The 23,777-nt window shown below is 39.1% G+C and overlaps 1 protein-coding gene across 2 annotated transcripts in view; it reads right to left on the bottom strand.

Annotated features, from left to right (window-relative positions):
- Lin28b (lin-28 homolog B) overlaps nt 1-23,777 on the bottom strand; it is an 85,021-nt gene that overhangs the window by 42,141 nt on the left and 19,103 nt on the right. For both annotated transcript variants that reach the window (XM_051164335.1, XM_051164336.1), the window contains exons 3-4: nt 6,975-7,159; nt 5,083-5,154 (exon numbers count right to left, since the gene is read on the bottom strand). In XM_051164335.1, coding sequence (XP_051020292.1) covers nt 5,083-5,154; nt 6,975-7,159 — 257 coding nt within the window. The remainder of the gene's footprint in view (nt 1-5,082; nt 5,155-6,974; nt 7,160-23,777) is intronic.

Genomic DNA, 23,777 nt, shown 5'->3' with positions numbered 1-23,777 from the left:
CATTCGGGGGAAGAACAGGATTACAAGAGGGAAAAGAGAAACCGTAAACAGACAAGTCCGGGAACCAGAGAGCTACACCCATAGACACATCTTCCATATGTGAATTCGCTACACATGTTCTTAAGTTACATGTATTTCATTTACTAATTATTTAGCCTCAAGTCCCTTCATCTGTACAAAGATTTCTAGACCAATTGCCTCACTGCTGCAAATCTGGTTAGTCATTCCAAATATCTGCAATTATAAACTAAACTTTTATAATAAAATTGTTAATGTCATAATGTAGTTTGACAGGACTGTGTCACATCAATCCAAGGGCAGACAACAACATCATTTTATTAGCCTACCTCAAATTTAACTGTTATAGTTGACTTCTTTTTTCATAGAAAACTGTGTTCTTAAAAAAAAAGTACCAAAACTAGGCTAGTTTTTAATAAAAAGCCTAAGGTCTCTAACTTTTCATCAACCACCTCCAGCTTATAGTAAGAAAGGCTGCAAAGGGTTTTCCTCTCCTTACTCTTCTGAAAACAAACATCAAACGAACTGAGCAGTAAACACAAAGTTATTTCACCTAAAATTGTAAGACATCTTCTCTAATGTGAAGACTTGACTGTACAGAACAGTCTTCTTTAACAACTCATGATTCATAAACAAGAATGAATTTATCTAAATGTTATGCCAGACATAACGGTAACTCAAATTGGATTGTTAAATAAATGAAAATGTACAACTATAATAACAAAACAAACAAACAAAAATTAAAAACTAGAACAAAAAAGCATCCTACAAGAGAAACATGGAAGGAAATACTGTGATCTGGTGTCAAATAAAGATTTCTCTTTTTTATTTATTTTTGGAGGGGGTATGCTTGCTTTTTTTGAGACAAGGTTTCTCTGTGTATCCCTAAATGTCCTAGAACTCAGTAGATCAGACCGGCCTCAAACTCTGCAACCTGCCTGTTTGTGCCACCTAAGTGCTGGGATTAAAGACATTAACTACCACGCCCAGCTTTTAAGCCAAGAATTCTTAAACATGGCATCAAACTAAGGTTACTTAAACTGTCTTCCTTAAAATCAAGAACTTTTACTCTACAAGAGAGGAAGAACAAGCTACAGAATAGGAGGAAAAAAATTGGAAAAAGTTTATCTGGCAAATATCCACACTGTACACTAAGGGCTCTCAGAGTACTAACAAGAAAACAAACAACTCAGTAAAAATGGGCAAAGACACAAACAGCTCACCAGAGGATAAAGATAGTAAGCACTGAAATACCTCGAAGGACACTCAGTGTCAGCAACCACCACTGAAATGAAGCCCTAACCGCGACAATGTACCCTAACACAACTGTGACCACTAGAGGTATGGAGCAGCTACGCTTATATTCAGTCGAAAACATCAATTACTGGCAAATATGCACAGCAGATGGCTCACATACTGCTGACAGGAAAGCACGAGAATCTGACTCCTCTGGAAAACACACTTAAATACACTCCCATGACACAGCAATGTCACTACAGAACCGAAGACTGTTCCATAAAAACCCTTACATGAATCTTTGTAGATACTGCTCATAATTGCCAGAGATAGAAATATCCAAACTCCATTAATGAAAGAATCAGATAATCACTCTTAGGGTTTTATAATAGAATACTATGCAACAATATAAAAAAGTGAGCTACTGATACATTCAACATTGCATAAAAAGTTCAATAGCATTATGATGAGAGAAAAATAGGAAATTCAAAAGCTTGTGAAGCAAATCTACTTATATGCCATTCACAAAACCAAAACCAAAAATTATATGAAAGAACAGGTCAGCCAAGGTTATAGATTAGGGACGGGCAACTATGAACAACAGGGAGAGGTTGTTTGCTGGGAGGTAACTGACTGTTCTGAGTAAGCCATGATGGTGAGAGAGGCAAAGCACATGTATGAGAATTCACAGAACTGTGCATAAAAGCAAAAAATGGCTATTTATGACAATTTGATAAATAAAACAAAAGCAAACATTCCAAACAAATAAAACATATAAAAATGTACCAATGTTAATTTTTCTCTTAGAAAATTAACTGGCAAAAAAAAAAAAAAAAAAAAAAGAAAGAAAATTAACTGGCATTCTACCTTTTTTGTGCTTCAGCGAACAAAATCAACTATCTACTGTCATTTTTTTAAGTCTCTAGCATTAACTCCAAGGCCTGGTACATAAGAAGGCGAGCGCTTCCTCGAGAGCCCATATCCCCAGCCTAACACTGTTATTTTCAAAATTTTCTAAGTTCTAAGTTCAAAAGTGCCTTAAGCCAGGTTCTAAATACTTAAAAATATATGATAGGGACGTGTCAAACAAGGTATAGAGACGAGCAAGGAAATGTTCCTAGAAGTGGAAATTTGAACAACGAAGCCAATAATAATTCTGTAGATTATACAACATGGGGAAAACCAGAAACCAAAGGCTCTGACTACGAAATAAATGAAAACATTTTAGTGTGATGAGGAATGGATTCCTTACAACCTTAGGACATCTCCCCCAACAAAGTACTTACTCATTACAAAACAAACTGCAAAACTAAGTACAAAAGATTGCCCCATAAGCTTGGTCACATGGTTAAAGATAAAAAGTATCAGTAATGGGAAAACAATGCTGTGTGGCATCTGATGGCAACACCACTCGACATGACTGCCGCTGCAGCCTTGCTGAAGATGACTAGCCCACACACACAAGCTACGATCTGGACTCACGCCATTGTTTCAAAACTCTCACCTCCCGTTCTTCTATTGCTTTCACGTGAATAGGTAAGACAGAAAGAATTTGGTTAGATTCAAGTTTCAAAAAACTTAGCGCAGTACCCCCAATTTATAAGCAGCGTACGGGTACAAGAAGCAAGTTTAGAGACAGTGGAACGCATCTCTTCCACAGATTCATTGTCTGCTGTCCACTTCAAGACCACTGGCCCAGTCTGTTCAAGTTACTGTCATGGAGTACTCCTGAAAGAAGAAACTGTGCAGGGAGGTACTAGTCTAAATAACATGCCACCTGAGGCAAAACAAAAAACTAACTAAAAGGCTTGCTTTGTGTACGTCTGTGTGTGTGTGTGGTGTTAAATTACATTTGTTTAGTTACTTTGTATATGAGTTTGTATATATGTGCATGCACGCCAAAGAGCATGAGGGTATAAGATGAACTTGTAGGATTTGGTTCTCTCCTTCCGTCATGTGGGTCTCAGTGACGAATCTTAGGTGATTAGACTTGCTGGCTAAGTGCCTTAATCTGCTCAGCCACCTCAATCATCATTAGTTAGTTTTTGAGACAAGATCTCTTATATCCCAGACTTGGTATATAGATGAGGATGACCTTGAACTACTGGTCATCAGACTCAGTATCCCAAGTGCTGGAATTATAGTTTTTGTTGGGGATGGAACTCAGGATTCCATGCTTGCTAAACAAGCACGCTACCAACCGAGCTATATTTTCTGCTCCCAAATAGATGTTCTCTATCTGGTGTCTAGTTTTTGTTCTTCTTGTTGTTTTTTAAACCATTAACATGAGTTTTAGGCAAATAAAGACTATTTATTTTGTAGTGCTTGGAATCAAACCCAAGGCTTGAGCATGGTGAGTTAAGCAGCCTACCCCTACCACTGCATAGCTCACATCACCAGCCCTAACCGATGAAATGGTAACGTGGACTATTACCTATTAAGAAAAGTATTATACTTATTCTCCTAAGTGGGAAAGTGCTATGGACTCTGTAATATATCTTAAAACATAAAATATATCTTATTTATAACATCAGTATAGATTAGTGCTAACTGCACCATTTTTTTCTACTTCCCTGTATTGTGAAAATGTTCATGATAAAAAGCAAAATAAAGTGGAAGGAAATAATAATAATAATAGAATATTATTACTGACAACATAAAAAATTAACCTCAAGGCAGATAGTTTAAAATACAATAACAATAAAATAAAGTTAAAAGGAGGGAGTAAAGATGAAAGCGTTTTAAAATTCAGAACATTTTATAAGACTTTTTTTGATGAGCTGCATATTTTGGAATAAACATGAAATCTGACTTAGAAGTCTTATACTCATTACTTTGCTTCAGGAAGATATCAGGTTAACAGTCATTGAAGAAATCAATGCTCTCAAAAAACAAATCACTGACTTGGTAATTATCACAGCCATTAGTTGACAAAAACTCATTTTTTTACTTTTTCTCTTTTATGTATATGTGTATGGTAGGCAGGTACACATATGTTCACAGGTATGTAGGGTCACAAACACATATGTGTTAGTCCATGTGGAAGCATATGTTGAAAAGGAGTCCCTCTTTGTATTTGAGGCTGGGTCTCTAAAATGAACCAGAGCCACTGACTTAGAATGCAGCCAGCCTGCTGGCTCCAGGGACTCACTGTCTGCATTTCTGAGCAATGCACACTCAGCTTTCATGTATGTCCCAGAGACCTGAGCTCTGACTGTCACTCAGCAGCCATCTTCCTCGTCCCGGGCCCTGGTTCTGGCTACCACACTGTCAGGCCTTGTTCCCGTTCTGTGTCCCCAGGGTCTCCATGCTTGTCTGAATGCTTTGTTGGAGGGTCTCCTAATATCTGTTGTTTTGACTGAGACAGAGTCTCATTATGTAGCCCTGGTTGACCTGGAACTTGCTATATAGATCAAGCTGGCCTCAATCTTATAGTACTTCCCAAATGCTGGGAATGTAAGAAGTGTGCCACCACATTTGGACTGTTTTTCTAATATTTTATAAAAAGTGACAGATGGAAAGCTAGAGTTGCTAATTCAGGTGACAAAGAATATGGCATCTTGAACACAACAAAGGGGTGGAAATCATTAAACCTCAACTGCGTCAGTGTTAACTAGAGTAAGACAACCAATAAGTGTCAGAAATTAGAGCAGCAGCCTAAGGTGTCTGCCCTAGAAATCGGCATCGTGTATCTATGCACCTGGTTTGTAATGCTCTTGCAGACTCATCATGCCTCAAGCCAATGTGCTTATATGTTACTCCTTCTGCAGTTTTTCCCATCTTGGGAACTGGTCCCTCCATCTTTCTTGTTGCCCAGGCCAAACAAACCTTGGAATCATCCTGGACTCTTCTTCTCTCACAGTCCACATCTGATCCATCAGTAAATCCTGCCGTCTCCACCTTCAAAACATACAGGAATTTTGCTCACCACTTCTATGTCTACCACCCCAATCCAAACCATCATCATCGCTTTCTGGCACACTGGTAGAACATCCTTTACTGGTCTCTCATCTGCCATCCTTGCTTCTCCAAACTACACTAAAGTAACCAAGTAACTGCTGCTTAAGTACTTTAAGGAATGTTATGATTTAGATATAAATGTTTCTGAAAAGTGCATTATAGAGGCTTGGCCCCGATGCAGCAGTGTTCAGAAGTAGAACTTTTGGGAAGTGATTTACTTTAATAACACTCTGATAATTGTCAGGTTCAAGGCTCAGTGGGTAATGAGAAACTTGAGGAGGTGGGGCCTAGGTGGCAAAAACAGATCACTGAGGATGTACCTTCAGGGCCTCTACCAACTTTCTCTCCTTTCCAAGAGTCATGAAGTGAGCAAAATACAATTTTCCTCTTTTAATGTAATTTTCTCAAGTATTTTATCATAGCAACAGAACGCCGACTAGTATAAAGTAAGTTAGATTAAAAGACTATGTTGCTCTTTAAACTAAACCTTTCTAATAGCTTTCCATTTTTTCTATAATCAAAGTTCATATTCACAGCAGTCAAATGTTAAAAACAAAACAAAGCCCTGAGACCCACAGCTACGCAGCTACAAAGGACTAAAACAGACTCAGTAAGCTATCGAACTTTTGTTATTTGCACTTTTTGCTCTAATTATTTTGGAGTACAGTTTGGAACCAGGTACCAAAGACTTTTAGTACATAATCTTTGGTCCAGATTTTCAGTAGTGAATAATTATTCAAAGGATGTAGTCAGGCATTTCAAAACTGTGCATACAAAATTGACGCAGTGGTGCTGATTTCAAAGCACAGAAAACAGATTCAACAGCCCTTCCAGCATTGCTTGCAAATTTTGGCAGATTCATATAGTATATATGCAGGTAATAATGAATGACATGCAAGAATCAGGGTTTTTTTTGTTTTGTTTTGTTTTTTAAAAGATTATTTATTTATTTATTATGTACACAATGTTCTGTCTGCCAGAAGAGGGCACCAAATCTCATTATAGATGGTTGTGAGCCACCATGTGGTTGCTAGGAATTGAACTCAGGACCTTTGGAAGAACAGCCAGTGCTCTTAACCTCTGAGCCATCTCTCCAGCCCACAAGAATCAGTTTTTAAAGACTCATAGATTTCAAAATGGCATACATTTTCTGACTTCTGCCTTCGGCTGGGATTTCAAGTGACTTTCTCCCTAACTTCTTCTTTTTTTTTTTTTTTTTAAAATATATTATTTATTTATTATGTATACAGTGCTCTGCCTGCCAGAAGAAGGTATTAGGTCATATTATAGATGGTTGTGAGCCACCATATGGTTGCTGGGAGTCGAACTCAGGACCTCTCGAAGAGCAGTCAGTGCTCCTAACCTCTGAGCCAACTCTCCCGTCCTCCCCCTAACTTCTAATGTTTGGATTTTCAATGTGTGAGTTGTCATTTGAAACTGTCACTGAAAAAGCAGGTGGGAAATGAGAGAACTGTTCAGAGAGAGGCACTTCCTCTGGAGAATTTGTGCTCCTCCTCTGGACTTCCAACAGTTTAAGGAACATAGTCAAGCACCATGCCACACTGTGCTCTAACTGTAGCTCAGTACTCTGAAGATAGTCCAAACTGCAAGATGAGACTTTCTTCTCAACACAGCTATTCAGCTGCACCCTGACGACATTTCTTTTGGCTAGGCCCTATAAGATCCATTAGCTAAAGGATAAAAACATTTCAAAAATATTTTCCACAACAATACGCTAGTAAGTCAGCAAGCACAATTACCGGTCTCCCTTTGGCCTTCTTTTCTGCAGGGTCTTCCCTTTAGGTCTTCTTTCGCTTCCTAGGCAGGGGCTCCCACCTGGCCCGGTTACCCTTATTGACTCAAGGCCTTTGGGGGACTTTTTAAATGTAAATTCCACTGGCTCTCCTTCTTTCAAGCTTCTAAATCCTTCCATGAACAGTTTGCTCTGTAATGAGTAGGGGAAGGAGAGAAAGACTAAGATTACCAACACCAGAAGTTTTGTTATCCATTACAAAAGTATAGTTTTGTTTTATTTTACTGAAGTCTGATAAAATTTACGATGCTGGCAGTTGAAAGCCTACACCACTTTGTAAGGCAACTTAGTGACAGGAAAACTTACACGCACGCATTCTCGGTCCCGTCAACTCTGCCACATAGGATCTCCTATAAAGGGGGCCCAGTGGGCACAGCACTTGCCCCCATCCTCACAACCTGAGTTCAATTCCCAGGGCCGACGTGGTGAAAGGAGAGAACCAACTCCACATTATCCTCTGACCTCCACACATGCACCCATATTCACAGATACACACACAGTAACATTTTTAAAAGATTATACAATATATAAACTCACATACTCATTTTTTAACCAACTAAAGCACCGTTTGGCAAGAAAAAAAAATTACATCTGCCTTAATAACATTTTAATCTACTGAATATAGATTGTTATACTAGAGCTATATAATATAAAGATTATCATTATTAAGGTTTTTATTTATCTTTGGGCAGGTGCTTCTTCTGTTACTGTCCTACCCACTGCTCTCTTTGTAATGTAACGAATAACTTCTTTTTTCTTTAAAAAAAAAAAAAAAGATATTTTCATCAATATGTGATTATTTTGAGAAAAAAATGCGCCTACTGTAAATGCTATCAACATTTTTCTTTTATTTTTGAGATTATAATACGTTACATCATTTCCCCCTTCCAGATCCTCTCAAATACCCCTCCCTGTTCTCTTTCAAATTCATGGCCTCTCTCTCCATTCATTGTTATTACATCCAGATACTAGATGGTACATAGGCCGCTGAGTTTGTATGATGCTGCTTGAATGCATGTTTTCAGTGACAACCACCTGGTAGTGGGTCACACATACAATTTTCAAAGTCATACAATTATTTTTATAGAGAAGGGTACAGAGTAGAAAGTTTTAATATGATACTAATTAGCATTTTATACTAAAGCAATTGACTTATAATTTACTTAAAAATTTTCAATTATAAAATCATAACCTGAATTTCAAACACTCCTTCACTCTTCTAATATTTTTTAATCAATGTGAATGTGCGGATTCAAATGTACTAATTAAATTACTAGTTTTTCTTTAACTGTCTGAATTCTTTTTTGTATATTTTGAAAATCCAACTTGGAAGATTATGCAATTTGTAAGGACTTTTCTGGTGTATGAGGAAGACTGCAGTTTGTAAGGAGTCTTCTGAACTTGTGTGTCAAAAGAAAGAAGTATTACTGTCTTTTCTGCTGATGCATAAAAACTCACGTACTTTGATTTCTCAGTAACAGTGGACTTGAAAAAGACTGTGAAAGCAGAGTTTGTGCTCCAGTGATGGGTAAAATGCTGTTTTTCCTTGGAACAGCCACCTTATCATATTAGTGTCAGAGCTGTCCTCCCTTTCCCAACTATTGCCAGGATAAAAATCGTAATACTGCTTGATCCAGCAAGTCCTGGCTTAGTTGGTCAGAAGCTAGAAAATCTATTTCAAGTCCACAATCCTAACACCATCTGCTACGGTTTAGATGTGCTTTGTCCCCACTCCCCTCCCCTGAAGAATTCATAGCCCCAAAGTTGGGAAATAGTGTGCAATTAGTGGGGGTTGGGCCTACTAGGAGGTCCACAGGTCAACTGGCCTTGTGCTTAGAGGTTGTGGCCTGCAGTCTTGACTTCCTGCTTTGTAAGGCAGCCTCTTGCCTTCATGCACTTTCCAACCACTCTGTATCTACCCACTGGACCTTGCCACCACAGGCAGACACAGTGCCCCCACCACCTGAGCTGGGACTCTGACCCTCCCGCACTGTGAACTACGGGAGCCTATTCTATTAAAAGATTCTTACTTCCTTACAGAAACAGTAAGCTGGCTGCCGAATACAGCAAGCCCCCTTATGTCCAGATGGCTTCCCATGCTTTCCACCACCTAAGGAAACAGTAGTTAGAAAACATTAGATGAAAATGTTTAGAAATAATTTATAGGGCTGGAGAGATGGCTCAGCGGTTAAAAGCACTGATTGCTCTTCCAGAGGTCCTGAGTTCAATTCCCAGCAACCACATGGTGGCTCACAACCATCTATAATGAGATCTAATGCCCTTTTCTGATGTGCAGGTGTATATGCTTATTATATGCTAATTTATAAGCTTAAAATGTAAAACAATTTGAGTAGCATGGTAAACTTCTGGCATCCCACTGTAGCCCACCAAAGAGGATGACTCATCCCGTCAGTGTCCTGTGCATACACGTCCTACCTGATCATTTGTCACCAGCCACCATGGTTATCAGAGCAACAGGAGATGCTGTACTAATTCTCGTCAACTTAAAAATTGCCCCAACGGGAAATAGCAGTAATGCTGACAACACAGTTATGCTAGAATGAGCTATAAAGGGAGTCCTCTAAGGCAAAAGGTGATCAGTAATGACTTAAGAAGGGAAGAAGAATGCTCATATGCTGAGGCTGCAGAGATCAACAATGAAACAAATCTATCCAGGAGAGTGCTGACGGGAAAAGGATTTCATTGTTCCTCCATATACATAAGTGAGGGCTGCAGAGCATAGTGCTTAGTGAAGATGAAAAGAACACTGAATTTGTAAGCCAGCTTAAATAAAGAAACACAGTAATAGAGGGTTTGTACAATGTTTCCCGGGTCCTTTTCCAGCATCCAATAAGGATCTCAGAATGTATATTCCACATAAAAAAGGAGAGTGCTTTAATTATATATAACCCAAATAATGACATTACTTCAAAACTTAATGCAAAAGGAGACTGTTCACTGTGAAAATAATGTGGTATAAGAAAAAAACAGAAAACCAAAAACCTGTTTCTGGTACAGGTCACCTGACAACGAAATCTTTCAGGCTGAAGTCTGTAATTTGACAGACGTTTTCTGGTGTCTGATGGAATGTAGGGAGGGAAAGAGCCAGGACTGAAACAATCATCTCTGTTAAAGCTGTTTCAACAATTCTTTATTTGTTTGTTTTTAAGTAAACCAATGAGTTTATTGGGCTAGCTTATAGAATCATGGATTCTACAAACATAAGCACAGCAAAGGTGAGGCCCTCTCAAAGACTGCATAGACAGAACGTCTTCTTGTTTGCCTTGCTTCCCTTTCCACCTCCCCATCCTGAGTCTGCTGCAGCTGATGAAAACTAGAAGGGAGGATGTCGCCCTGATGACCCTCCCCCACTGAAATCCTTCCGTGGTGAAGAGGAGCACGTTCGATCTGTGTCTGTGATTTCTTTTTTTGACTGCAGCTTCCCTCTGTCCCCTCCAGCTGCCCGCAGAAAACAGCAGGCCTCCCAGGGACGTCAACCAAACACAGCACAAGTAGCTACAACAGGACCCGGCACATGTCCTCACATCGCGGCTGCATGAGGCAGCCCAGGAGGAGGGAAAGGGCCCCAGGGGCAGGCAGAAGAGCAGCTTTCCTTTCTCCTGTCTCATTACAGAAAGTTCATTTATTTGAAATCAGGCGAAGTAGAGCTGACTAAGGAATAGCTGTTTCAGTCACAGCTCCCCTGTGTTCACGGTGTGCTTCTGTAAGAAGCACAGTGTGTAATATATTGGTGTACTTTTGCCAACTTAATTTAATTTTATTCATTAAAGCAGGCATAGTTAGCCAGGCACGGCGGTGCACATCTTTAATCCCACCACTCTGGGAATCAGAGGCACGCAGATCTCTGTGAGTTCTGGTCTACAAATTAAGTCCAGGAAAGTCAAGGCTACACAGAGAAAGCCTGTATCGAAGACCCCCGCAAAAAAAAAAAAAAAAAAAAAGAGCTATGCATTGTTTTTAGTTTGCACTCAAGCCTAAGAATTCCCAGATCTCATTGGATGGCAAGAGAGGGGAGACTGCTAGAAATTATCCTCTGAATACCATATGGCATGCCCACACCAACACACACACACACACACACACACTTTTAAACAAAATTATAGAAACAGATCTTTGTAATTAAAAAGAACTCTTAGCAAATATTTTTTAAATTTAAAAATAAGTCAAATATAGATGAGGAAAGATTTGCAAAAAGAGAAAACTATATTATTTTATCCCCAAATCAACCTCTACCACTGACCTACTAATTTTTATAAATGGTCCCATTGTTTTAGATATTTACGTTCCAATGTTTATTAGCATACTTACCTCTCTTTCAATTGCCCATTTCACTGGATTGCCACTTCCCTATTTCAGGTCCCAATATCTCCTACCAGAGTAAGTGTAACGGTTCAGCACTGCATCTCTTCCCTGACCTACCTGAATGGTGTCTGTGAATAACTCAGCCCATTAGTCTCCTGTCTCAGAAGTCTGTAACACTGCCTTCTTAGGCTGTCGGTCACGAGTGCTTATTGCTCTTACAAAGGACTTAGATTCAGTTCCCAGCACTTACAGAGCAGCACTCAGCCCTGCGTAACTTCAGTCTTAGGAGAGATCTAACACCCTTTCCTGGCCTTGGTTAGCACAGCATGTACATGGTCCACTTACATGCATGCAGGCAGAACATCAGTACACATAAAATAAGAATAAATAATCTACACATTAGTTATATTATACAAGAATTTGGTACTTGTACTTACATTTTTATCTACACCATTTCTTTGGACAAAACAACTATTGAGTAAGTAAATGAACAAAGGAATGAAGATAATTTAATATACATTTATTTACTTGTGTGGGAGGCACATGCGAGCCACAGCTCTCCTGAGGCTGTCCAAGGACAGTCTGCTTTCTCACATTGGTTCTTTCCTTCTACCGAGTGGGTCCTGGCAATGAGGTTGGGTTGCCAGGCTAGGTGGCAAACATGTTTACCCACTGAGTGATTTCACTAAGCCTACTTCAACTTTTAAGATATTCTGAACAATTATGAAATTTGGACTTCCAATTTATGCTTCTAATGGGCTCAATAGATGCTTGAGACAGAAAGGGCAAAATCAGGCTGACGAGAACAAATGAAAAGGGGGGTCAATAAAAACTAGAGGCATCATTTATCTTTTTAAGGTAAAAACTTTTCAAGAGCCCTGAAATTTGATCTGATAAATGTCAGAACCAGGACTCACAGGCTCTTGTTAAAAGCATATGCAAATTTTTCTTAGGGGGAAAAAAAGAGATGTATATGCATATGCATGTATAGATACATTCCCCCAAATGAAAAGACAACACTTAGAAAACAATCCCTCTGGCTTCCCAAAAAGTAAGTTTATGCACTGTGTACAGTTTAAGGATTAATACTATGAACCAATCTGGTTGGTTCGACATTGATTCATTCATTCATTTGAGTCCTTTGTCTGTACACCTGCATATCAGAAGAGGGCATCAGATCCCTTGATAGATGGTCATGAGACACCATAAGGTTGCCAGTGCTCTTAACCACTCAGCTATCTCAACAGTTCTACCACACTTTTTCTGATTTGCTGCCACATAAGAATTTCACTGCCATGAATACACTGAATATTATTTTAGTACAATGGGTGTTTGGTTCTGAAACGGAATTCTACCAAACACTTAAAAAACCCTGATACTATTTTGTCTTAACATACTTTATAATGTGAGGCTATCCTGAGATCTGAATCAAATAAGAATACAATTTTAAAAGGAAGCTACTAGCCAACATCCTTAATAAACATAGATGTAAAAATCTGTAACAAAATTCTAGCAAAACAAATTGAACACATTAAAATGAGCACTCGCCACAAGAAAGCAAGAAGGGCTCAATATAGCCAAATCAATAAACATAATAAGCCATGTCAACAGAACAGAAGACAAACCCAAATATCTCAATAAAATGCAAAAAGAGCAACTGACTAAATTCAACATGATAAAAATGCTGAAAAAAGCTATAGAAGCAGCATACTTAAACACATAAAAGCCATGTCTAATAAGATAACAGTTGTCATTATACCAAACTGGAGAAATCTGGAAGGTCCTTGATAGGATACAGAACAAAACAAGGATAACTACTTTCATCGCTTTTATTCAATACTGAGAGTCCTAGCCAGAGCAATCAGATAAAAGAAATAAATAAAGGACATACATTTAAATTGGGAAGGAAAGGCCAGGCGTGGTGGGTGGCACATGCCTTTAATCCCAGCACTTGGAAGGCAGAGGCAGGTGGATTGCGTTGAGGCCAGCTTGGTCTACAAAGTGAGTCCAGAGAAACTCTGTCTCGAAAAACCAAAAATAAATAAATAAATAAATAAATAAATAAATAAATAAATAGGGAAGGAAAAAAAAGTCAAGTTATCACTTTTTGAAGGAGACATGATCTTACATATAGAAAAATCCAAAGATTCTATGAAAAAACAAAATGTAAGAACCACTAAATGAATTAAGCCAGGTCTCAAGATATGAAGTTAACATGAAAACCAGGGCTGCTATCTGCCAATAGATATGAACGGAGCTCAAACAAAACCACACTAGCCAGGAATAAAGAGAGCTTTGTACTCATTTTTCTTCCTCCGTGACAGGGTTCTGTCTGTCTTGAGCATGTACAAGTCTTATGAGTCAGGCCCTAACCTTTTCATTTTACTACAAAAAAGTCCAAGTAGCCAAACCAATCGTATCAAAAATAACTACCTGGCTTCAAAATATAACATACATTTGCAATAATCAAAACTGACAGGAATAGGTATGAAATAAAAAACGAAACAGAAAAGAGATAGAAGTAAGCCTACGCATGGATAGCCAATTCTTTTTCAAAATGATACTAAGAATGTACACGGAAACAGAAGTCTTTTCTTTTTAGATTTAACTATAAGTATGAATGTTTTGAGTGTATGTATGTGTGCCATGTGCCTATAGAAGTCAGAAGTTGTTGCCTTCCCTAGGAAAAGAGGCTTTGTTTAAAAAAAAAAACCAAAAACTAGGGAATGTGTCACTTCACTTATTTCAAGATCTAAAAAATTCGAAAACTAACTTATGGTTTAAAAAAAGAAGGTAAGAGCCAGGCGTGGTGGCGCACGCCTTTAATCCCAGCACTCGGGAGGCAGAGGCAGGTGGATCGCTGTGAGTTCAAGGCCAGCCTGGTCTACAAAGTGAGTCCAGGATGGCCAAGGCTACACAGAGAAACCCTGTCTCGAAAAACCAAAAAAAAAAAAAAAAAAAAAAAAAAAAAAAAAAAAAAAAAAGAAAGAAGGTAAAAGCAAGCCAGGAATGGTGGTTCATCTTTCTAATCCCAAAAGCAGAGGCAGGTAAATCTCTCAGTTTGAGGCTGATCTACAGAGTGAAGCCTAGAGCAGCCATGACTACATAGAGAGATCCTGTCTCAAAATACAAAAAGAATTTAAAAGGAAGGAAGGAAGGAAAGGGAAGGAAGGAAAGGGAAGGAAAGGGAAGGAAAGAAGAACAGATGAATTAGTGAAAAAAATAGTTGTTTCCTGTCACTGAGGCAGTTAACTTCCAGATGAACCAGAAAGATCTTTTTAGGGTGATGGTGATGTTCAATGTTTTCAGGGAAATGAGTTATAAAAGCAGAGGCATTTGTCAAAGTTACCGAACTTATCAATTTCACTGTATATCAAGTAGCTCAGAAAAGATTCTGAAGTAAGGATAATGATGTTTCTGCTGAAGGATGCTGGTTATTGTGGGTTTGTGTGGAGCCCTGCTTTTTAAGGTCAAAGTCTGGTGTTTCCAGATAAGCCAACTGAGCTCATGCTATTATGTGGGCTTCCTCTCTTCACCTGATCTGGGGGCCCTGGGGCCCCCTAAGGAGTGCCACAGAGTCCTTGGCGAAGATTAGAGGCCTTTCCTGATAGAACCTTTTCAGCAAGTACCTGGGAATTCCTGGAAATACCCCACCCTATGCTAAGGAGATCCTAGCCTTCAGCAGATGACCTTTAATGCACCTGGAAGTTTTTCCCCCACCCATAGGATAATTAAGTACTGTGTTCTCCTTGTGGTAGGACCCCATGCTAGTGCATGTAAATGAGTTGCTATACCACAGCACGTAAATCAAGTATCCCTAGCACCCTAGCCCCAGTGGATCAGACACATTCATCCCTCAAACCCATTGCCCAAGGCTTATAAATCCCTATTCACAAAAACAAAGGTTGGCTTGCACTCTCATGCTCGTGCCATTGTGCCATTCCTCCAACATGATCATCTGAGACTCCATTTATTTTGGAGAAGGGAGGGCTCCCCTCCTCCCTGGAGAATCGCAGCTGGACACCCTGGGCTTGGCTGCCGGTCAGGCAGTGATGGTGGAGCTGCCAAGTGGCTGACGGGCCTGCATCTCAGCAGACCTGTCTTCCAGCTGGTTTCGGGCATCTGCCCACATCCTAAGCACACCAACTTAATGAAGGGCTGTAGCATTTTTGGTATCATCACAGGCTTGTGGAATTCCCGAGTCTCCACTGCCATCTGATGCCAACAATCTCATTCTAAAAGAGCTAAACTGTAACACTCAGTGGAAAACTCAGTTCTACTGCCCCCAATGAGACATCCTCCTGAGTGCTCTAAGCTGCCCCTGAGTGAGAACCAAGACCTTTGATCTTGAGGTATATCTGATCTCTTCTGGAAGCAAGCAGCACCTGGACCAGCCCACCCAAAGTGGAATCCAGGCCCCGATGGATGCTGAACAACAGGTTTGGGGAAGCAGAGTCCTATGTTGCTGTAGCTGACCTTGAATTTTGGGGCTCTAGCAATCTTCTTGACTAAGCCTCCACAATAGCTGAAACTAAAGGCACATGATACTGTGTTTGGCTCTACAGTCTCTTTTGAAAGCTATTAAAAAGGTAAAGTAGTAGGCTGGAGAAAAGGCACTGTTTCCTCATCAAGAAGACTAGCATTCAATTCCCAGAACTGGCATGGTGGTTCATAACTCTAACTTCCATTCCAAGGGATCTGCCACCCACTGTGGCCTCTCTGGACATCAGGAATGCACATGGTTCATAGACATACAGGCAAGCAAAATAATAGTATACATGAAATAATTTTTTAAAAAGAAAAGAAAAAGGTTAAATGATCCATACTGAGAAGATAAGTATTGACTTATATGAACACAACAGCAGGAGTTGGAGAGATGGATCAGCAGGTACAAGCGCTTGTTGCACTTGCAGAGAGTCTGACGTTTGTTCCCAGTATCCACACAGCACGTACCCAATGTCTAAAACTCCAGTACTAGAGTTTTGACACCTTTTGTAGACTTTACAGGCACTTCATGTACATGGTGCACAGACACGTATGCAGACAAAACCACTCACATATAAATATTCATGTATATTATCTATGTGTTAACTATATAATATAGATAGTTGGTATAAATGATATGTTATAATTTTATATATATCAAATTTCACTCATAAATACTGAGAAACATCTGATACAAAGATAGTTTACAGGTAAGAAGTTATTTCTACATGCTTAAATTTAACATAGAAAAAGTAGGTTGACAATGAAGCAGCTATTATATTAAGTATCTAGTAAGAGTTCATGTCAGAGTCAGTCCCCGCTCTCCACACAGCTGTGGAGACTGTCCCGTCCATTGGCTAGATCTGAATAGGGGTTCAATGCTTACTGCATGTATTGTCCTTGGTTGGTGCAGTAGTTCAGCAGACTGCCCTGGGTGCAGATCCACCCAACACTAACTTTTCTAAGTATCTAGACAACCAACAAAACAATGAGCCAAGCCATGATTTGTTCTGCATTCCACTCATGGTCAGTGTTAGTACATTTGGAGATCACGCCACAGTGATAAACTGCAGGTATAGAGAAACAATTTTCTTTGACTAAAAAATAAACAATCTGAAAACAGAAAAACAGAAATCTGTTTAGAATAAGGCTTATATGGCATAGGTGCCTTGATAAGAAAATTAGACATAGTTAAGCCTATTTTTATACAAGGTTTGATAAAGAGTAAAAAGCTGTGAAGCCCAATTTAGGAATGGGGGAATTTAGTCAAATATAGTAATCAAGGGAAACTCAGCAAGGACTGTTTTGCTGTTTTTTGCTATATTCTGATTGATTGACCTTTCCTGATTTGTAGGCATATTCTACAGACTCTTGCTAATCCATAGATTTTCTTTCTTCTTTAGAAACTGTCTATTTATCTGAGGCTGCCTTTGAACTTGCAGTCCTCACCCAACCTTCTGAGTGTTGAGGTTACGGCTGTAGCCTTCTATGCTCACCAACTCTGGTATACAACTGTTGCATTTGGATTTTTAAATTATTTATTTATTATTACATGTGAATGTATGCATGTATGCATGAGCTGTGTGGATACATGCCACAGCACACATATAGAGGTCAAAAGACAACTGTGAACATACAGCTGATTCTTTCCTTCTACCGGTGCATAAGTTACAAAGATCAAAATCAGATCACCATGCTTGCACGGCAAATGCCTTCACCCACTAAGCCATCTCTGTGCCCTTTGATTTTCACTTTTGAGACAGGGTCTCACCTCATAATCCAGACTGTTCTGTATCTAGCCTAAACTGGCCATGAACTTGCAGCAACCATCCTACTCCACCCTCTCAAGTACTGAAATTACAGACATAAACAGAACATCCACCTTCCAGTATACTTCTTGGTAAGTTTTCCATCTTCTGAACGTTCACAGAAAATCTCCCAAACTGTGGTTTACATTTCTAGCTTCTTAGCGGTAAATGAAGAAAAGTTTTAAGTTTTTGATAATGTGCAATTTGTCATATTTTCTTTTTGTAGTTAGCATTTTATTTGGCATCTATTGACAATGGTTTGTATACTCAAAGGCTGTGACATTCTCCTTTGTTTTACTCGAGATATTTATTAAGTTTAGATTTACATTTGTTTGTAATCCATATCAATAATATTCAGATATATTCTTACCAGCTTTATATATAGTCTCATCAGTTCTTTTTTCTTTTTGTTTTTTCCAGACAGGGTTTCCCTGTGTAGCCTTGGCTGTCCTGGATTCATATTTTGTAGACCAGGCTGGCTCAGAACTTACAGCGATTCCCCTGCCTCTGCCTCCCAAGTGCTGGGATTAAAGGCTTGGTACCCTGCCTGGCTCGTCAGTACTTATAACCACATATTCAAGTTAACTTGAGAGCTTAAACTTGCCCATGAGCGAAAGACAAATTCTGTAAGTAGAACAATGATTGGCATGATTTTCAGAGCATCTTTCTAGATGAGACAATACATCTCCTGTTTTTCTAGAGATCTTTGAACTATTTCTCTTTCAAGAATCTTGGAATTGCTTTCTATTGGTCTTACCCGGGAAGTCAGTAGCAGTTACCAAAACAAAACAAAACAAAAACAAAAACAAAACAAAACAACAACCAAAAACCAAACTCATTTGCTTTGCACTTGTGCTTACTTGAATAGCTAACAGCTTTATAAGCTGAATTATGCAAGTATTCAAATTAAGTAGAACCACCTAGCATACATGAATTACAATGAAACAGTTTCCACCCTCTACTACATGAGACTAACTGAAAGCCAAAAATTAAAGTTGGTAACAAAAGGGTAAGTAGTAGGGTTAGAAGAGGAAGAGGGGCAGATGCCAGGGAAGCCACAGAAAGGTCAGTTTAGTGATCCTTTGTTAAAGGGAGCTTCTCCACGAAAGAAAAATTGATTAATCAAAGAGAAGCTGACAAGGATCACAGGAACCTCGTCAATTCCTCTTAGCAGGCAGCACCAGTGTTAAAAGACTCTGAAACAGAAAGACACCGATTATCAATTTCCTACAGAAGCTCTTTACGGCAGGAAGAGGGAACGGGTAAGTGTCATTAAGTGCGGGGATGGGGGTGGGGTGTAAGGAGCACAAGTGAAAGGAAGACATTTTAAATAGCAGTGCTCCAGAAGACATGTGAAATGACAGCACAGAGGAAACAGTGGCTAGGCTAGGCTTACAGTGTGGACAGTGATAGCCTCCGCCCTTTGTAATGACACATTTTACTGACAAAACCAAATGTTTCAAAGCGTGATGTTCTATCCAGCCTCAAGTCTGTCTGGCATTATCTCAGGAATGGGCCAAATCCACAGGAAAACAAAGGAAATATATATCATGAAACATTAAAAAAAAAAAAAAAACCTGATAGATTTTAGCATGCATTTGAACATATGGTAAGAACAAAATTAATAACAATTGGTTATAGAAAGACTGTCCCTAATGGCTGTGTGGAGAAAATAAGCATCATAATGAAGAGCATTATGAAAAGATTAACCCAGTTGGAATGCAGAGGGGAAATATCAATGCGAATTGGGAAGACACATGTCTATCAAGTAATGAATACACGTAGAAAGGATGAACACAACATGAATTAATCTCTGTGGTGAAAGGAACATCTTATAAAGTATAAAGATGGTTTTCTTTAATACTAAGGAAACTATTCCTTCAACAGATTTTGAAATTCTACATTGCAGGGCACAATAAAAAATACACTTGCAACTTACATTCGGCCCAGCATAAGACCTTCCAGCCATGGAAAAGATTACATACTTAGGAAGATAAATTTGGCAATGGCTTCTGAAAATTCCCCCATGTCATATAACATTTTCAAGATCAAAAAAACTGTTTCTACCTTACAATGCTTATTTTTCCACTTGTTCTACGGTCACATAAAACATCTTCCTTCTTCAAATAAAATTTCTTCTCTCAATGCAAATGACAACAGCAAGATACTTATGTTGTCTTGGTTACACTCATTGACTCATCAAGTCATATACGCCTGTTAACAATTACCTCACATCATTTTATTGAACCCCAAACAACTATATTATGGAGGCTGAAACATCTTAATAGTTAAAGTAATCTCTGAAAATAGCAGAATTCAGTAGAGAAAATACTGAGTGTTTTTTAAATTGGCTTTATCAATCACAATATAATATTGTAAAAACAAAAATATTAAAATGTTTCATACTAAGCATTAAGTCCATGTTGTTACTTAAACCTTAAAAATATATTTCTTTTCTGTGTGTTTGTGTCCATGTAGGTTATGCCATGGAGGGGGCTAGTGCCCATGAAGCCAGAAGAGGGCAGTAGAGTCCCTGGAGCTGAGGTTACAGTGACTAGGAGGGTGCTGAGAACTGAGCTGAGGGCCTCTGAGGAGCAAATGTTCTACACGCTGAGCCATCTCTCCAAGCCCATTGCTTAAGTCTTAAATAACTTGGTGCTAATTCTTATTCTAAATGTTCAGACCCTCTGAAGAAAAAAATTTACTATATATCTAAACAGAAGTTAAAGATATTAACTATAAAGCTTCAAATATATTACAAGATTTACCCACAATCGCTAAGCCAGAGGCTCCTATATGGAGGTGACAGTGTCATGTTGGAGAAGTGTGCTGCTAGCATCTAGCATGCACAAGTGAGACAGTGCTAAATAGCTTGTGCAGCACACCAGAATTATCTGGGCCAATAAGACCCAATGTGACAAGGTTGAGAAATTTTGCTTCGGCTTATTAACCTGTTTTTCTTCCTGCTAAAAATGCTACATTATGTTCCTTATCCACAATTTTTAGAATACAGTTGAATTTTCTATCCTTTCCACAAAATGATACTCCTTTTTCTTTTTTAAAATATATTTTATTAATTTATTCATATTACATCTCAATTGTTATCCCATCCCTTGTATCTCCCCATTCCTCCCTCCCTCCCATTTCCCCCTTACTCCCCTCCCCTATGACTGTGACTGAGAGGGACCTCCACCCCCTGTCTATGCTCATAGGGTATCAAGTCTCTTCTTGGTAGCCTGCTAGCCTTCCTCTGAGTTCCATCAGGCCTCCTCATCCAGGGGATGTGGTCAAATATGGGGCACCAGAGTTCGTGTGAAAGTCATACCCGACTCTCCACTCAACTGTGGAGAATGTCCTGTCCATTGGCAAGATCTGAGTAGGGGTTCAAAGTTTACTGCACGTATTGTCCTTGGCTGGTGCCCTAGTTTGAGCAGGACCCCTGGGCCCAGATCTGCCAGTCATAAAAATGATACTCCTTTAAAACATACTTTTCATGAAGCATAGTGGAAGACAGGGCATGGTAGAGCACGCTTTTAATCTCAGCACTCCAGAGGCAGAGGCAGGCGGATCTCTGTGAGTTTGAGGCCAGCCTGGTCTACATAATGAGTTCCAAGACAGCCAGAGCTATATAGAGAAACCCTGTTTAATTTCTAGGACCCTAAAACAAAAGGCATAGCTTTCTCTCTTCCTGTTACGTACCAGCCTTTTCCTGGCAGCTGTCAAGAGTTACTACTTGCCTGCTTTGCTGTATTCTTTCCAGTTCTAATAAAACTGTCCTTAAGTTTCCAAGTCAGTTTCTAAATTCTTTCATTAACAACACTAAAAACCAAAACAAGAAAGAAAAACCCCAATTTCCTTGGTAACAAAATGAGTAAACATTACATAATCACTTTTATCTTACAGATATCAATTATGACATCTAAAATCTTGCTTCAGCTAAGATTACAAGATCATGTTGCTTAAGTTCTTCAAAGTCCTGTCAACAGGGACAGCAGACTAGGTGCCATGGATGTCTGTGAGGAAGAAATGCTCAGCAGACACACCTGTGGCACCACAGCAGGAACATGGCCTTTTGGAACTTACACCATGGTCATGATGGTGTGCCTTATGACACTGGCCACAGCCTTTAAGAAAGAAAGAAACTAATTAAACTTAAAGGAGAAGAAGGAAGAACAAGATTTGAGTTCACAGGGGTTAAACATACAAAATAGATTCCCTTTTTCTTAATAGCAATAAGAAGTCGTATCAAAATAAATTCTAAATTAATTTTGAATTCTAAATTTCTTGTTAGCTGCTGTTTACCTCTTCTCTAAGAAATGGCACGTGTGCTGAAGATAGACTTGCGGCTGAGTGATTGCTTGTTCTAATATCTGTTAGAATGAGGACCTCAGCAGGGAAAAAAAGAAGATGAGGAAAGACATTGCTCAGGACTGTAATAGTCCCTGGTGGCAGACTGCAACAAAATGATCAAGTGATTGGGAGATGGCAAGATGAATTGGTAATTTGAATAATCCCTTCAATTTACAATTTAAAACTGAAAGTGCAAATTAAAGTCAATTCTTCTGTATAAAATCTACCCTGAGCTCTTGTAGAGGACTCAGCTTCCCCGTCAGACAGCCTAGAACTTTAATTCTAGGCCTAGAGGACCCAGCGTCCACATCACCTAGCTTACAACTATAATTCCAGGCCTAGAAGATCCAGGGCCTTGCTTCCTGAGGGCTCTTAAACACAAGTGCAGCATATAAACTCATGCAGGCACACAGATACACAACACGTAACTTTGTTCTATGTTATTAAATTCTACTCTGAAAGCATTATTGCATTATAAGACCTTGAACATATATTTAACATTGATCATCACAGACTCTGAATGACTTGTGGGAACAGTGACCAGAAGAGAGAATGGACACAGTCATCACCTAAGGAAACACTCTCTCATATAGCCCTTGCTCCAAGTCAGGAAGTCTCCATCTTAAAACCATGTATTTCCTTGGAGCATTCACTCACTTAGGGAAAGATATAAAATTAAGAAATTTTCGGTTTCCCAGACTCCAGAATGACCCCATTAGCTGAAACCTGGAGTCTGGTTGCTTCCATAACACCCAGATTGATTAAAGGGTCCGTGTCACATGAAAATACAACTCCTGCCTCCATCCAGCACAGTGTAGTCACTCATTCTCTATCCATAGTAACATTCTGTCCCCCACACTCCCTTCCTTCACTACAACTTTTTTAACAGCACTTAACAGAAAATGCTAACTTCCTTTTTCTGATTCTTATTTGTGTGTGTGCCACATGTGTACAAGTACACAAAAGGCCAGAGGAGGTCGTTGGATCCCCTAGAGCTGGAATTATTAGGTGTTTGTGAGCCACCCAAAATAAGAGATTTTTAAGATTCAATTTTTAAAAAAATATTCAACCCAAGTGGCTGAAAAGATGGCTCAGAGATGAAGAGTATATGCTGCTTTTTCAGAGAAGCAGAGTTCAGTTCCCAGCACCACACGGTGTTCATGGTCATTTCTAACTCCAGCTGCAGAGGATCTGACACCCTCTCTGGCCTCCACGGGCACTGCATGAACATGGCACAAACATACATGCAAGCAAAACACTTCTACATATTAAATAAATGTTAATAAGCCCTAAGAACACAAACAAAAAACTTCAACCCTAAGGAACATAATTATGTGAAGATATAATTACTAGAAACTGAAGCACTGTTAAAGAACAGACCAAAAAAAATCATTTCGTGTGAATGTCCATGTGGGTGAACAGATCAATTATAACACATCAATTACAAACTTTACCCCAGATCCTAGATTTTTACAAACTGATAATTGGGCCAGACATAGTGGTGCATGCCAGTTATCCCAGCACTCAGTGAGGCAGAGGCTGGTGGATCTCTGTGAGTTCAAGGCCAGCCTAGTCTACACAGAGAAACCTTATCTCAAAAAGCCAAAACCAAACCAAACCAAACCAAACAAACAAAAACAACAACAAAAACTGATAACCCATTTATTAACAGATGCTTAAATAACCTTTCTATGTAACATAATAATCTTTCATTTCATTTTTATCTTACATCACTAAATTTAGTTTTTATTATTCAAAATAGGATGATTTTTCTTTTTTTTTTC

The sequence above is a fragment of the Acomys russatus genome, chromosome 21 (genome assembly GCF_903995435.1).
Source record: "Acomys russatus chromosome 21, mAcoRus1.1, whole genome shotgun sequence".
Lineage (NCBI taxonomy): Eukaryota > Metazoa > Chordata > Mammalia > Rodentia > Muridae > Acomys > Acomys russatus.
Note: the sequence above shows the minus strand (reverse complement) of the source record. Positions and strands in the feature narration are given on the sequence as shown.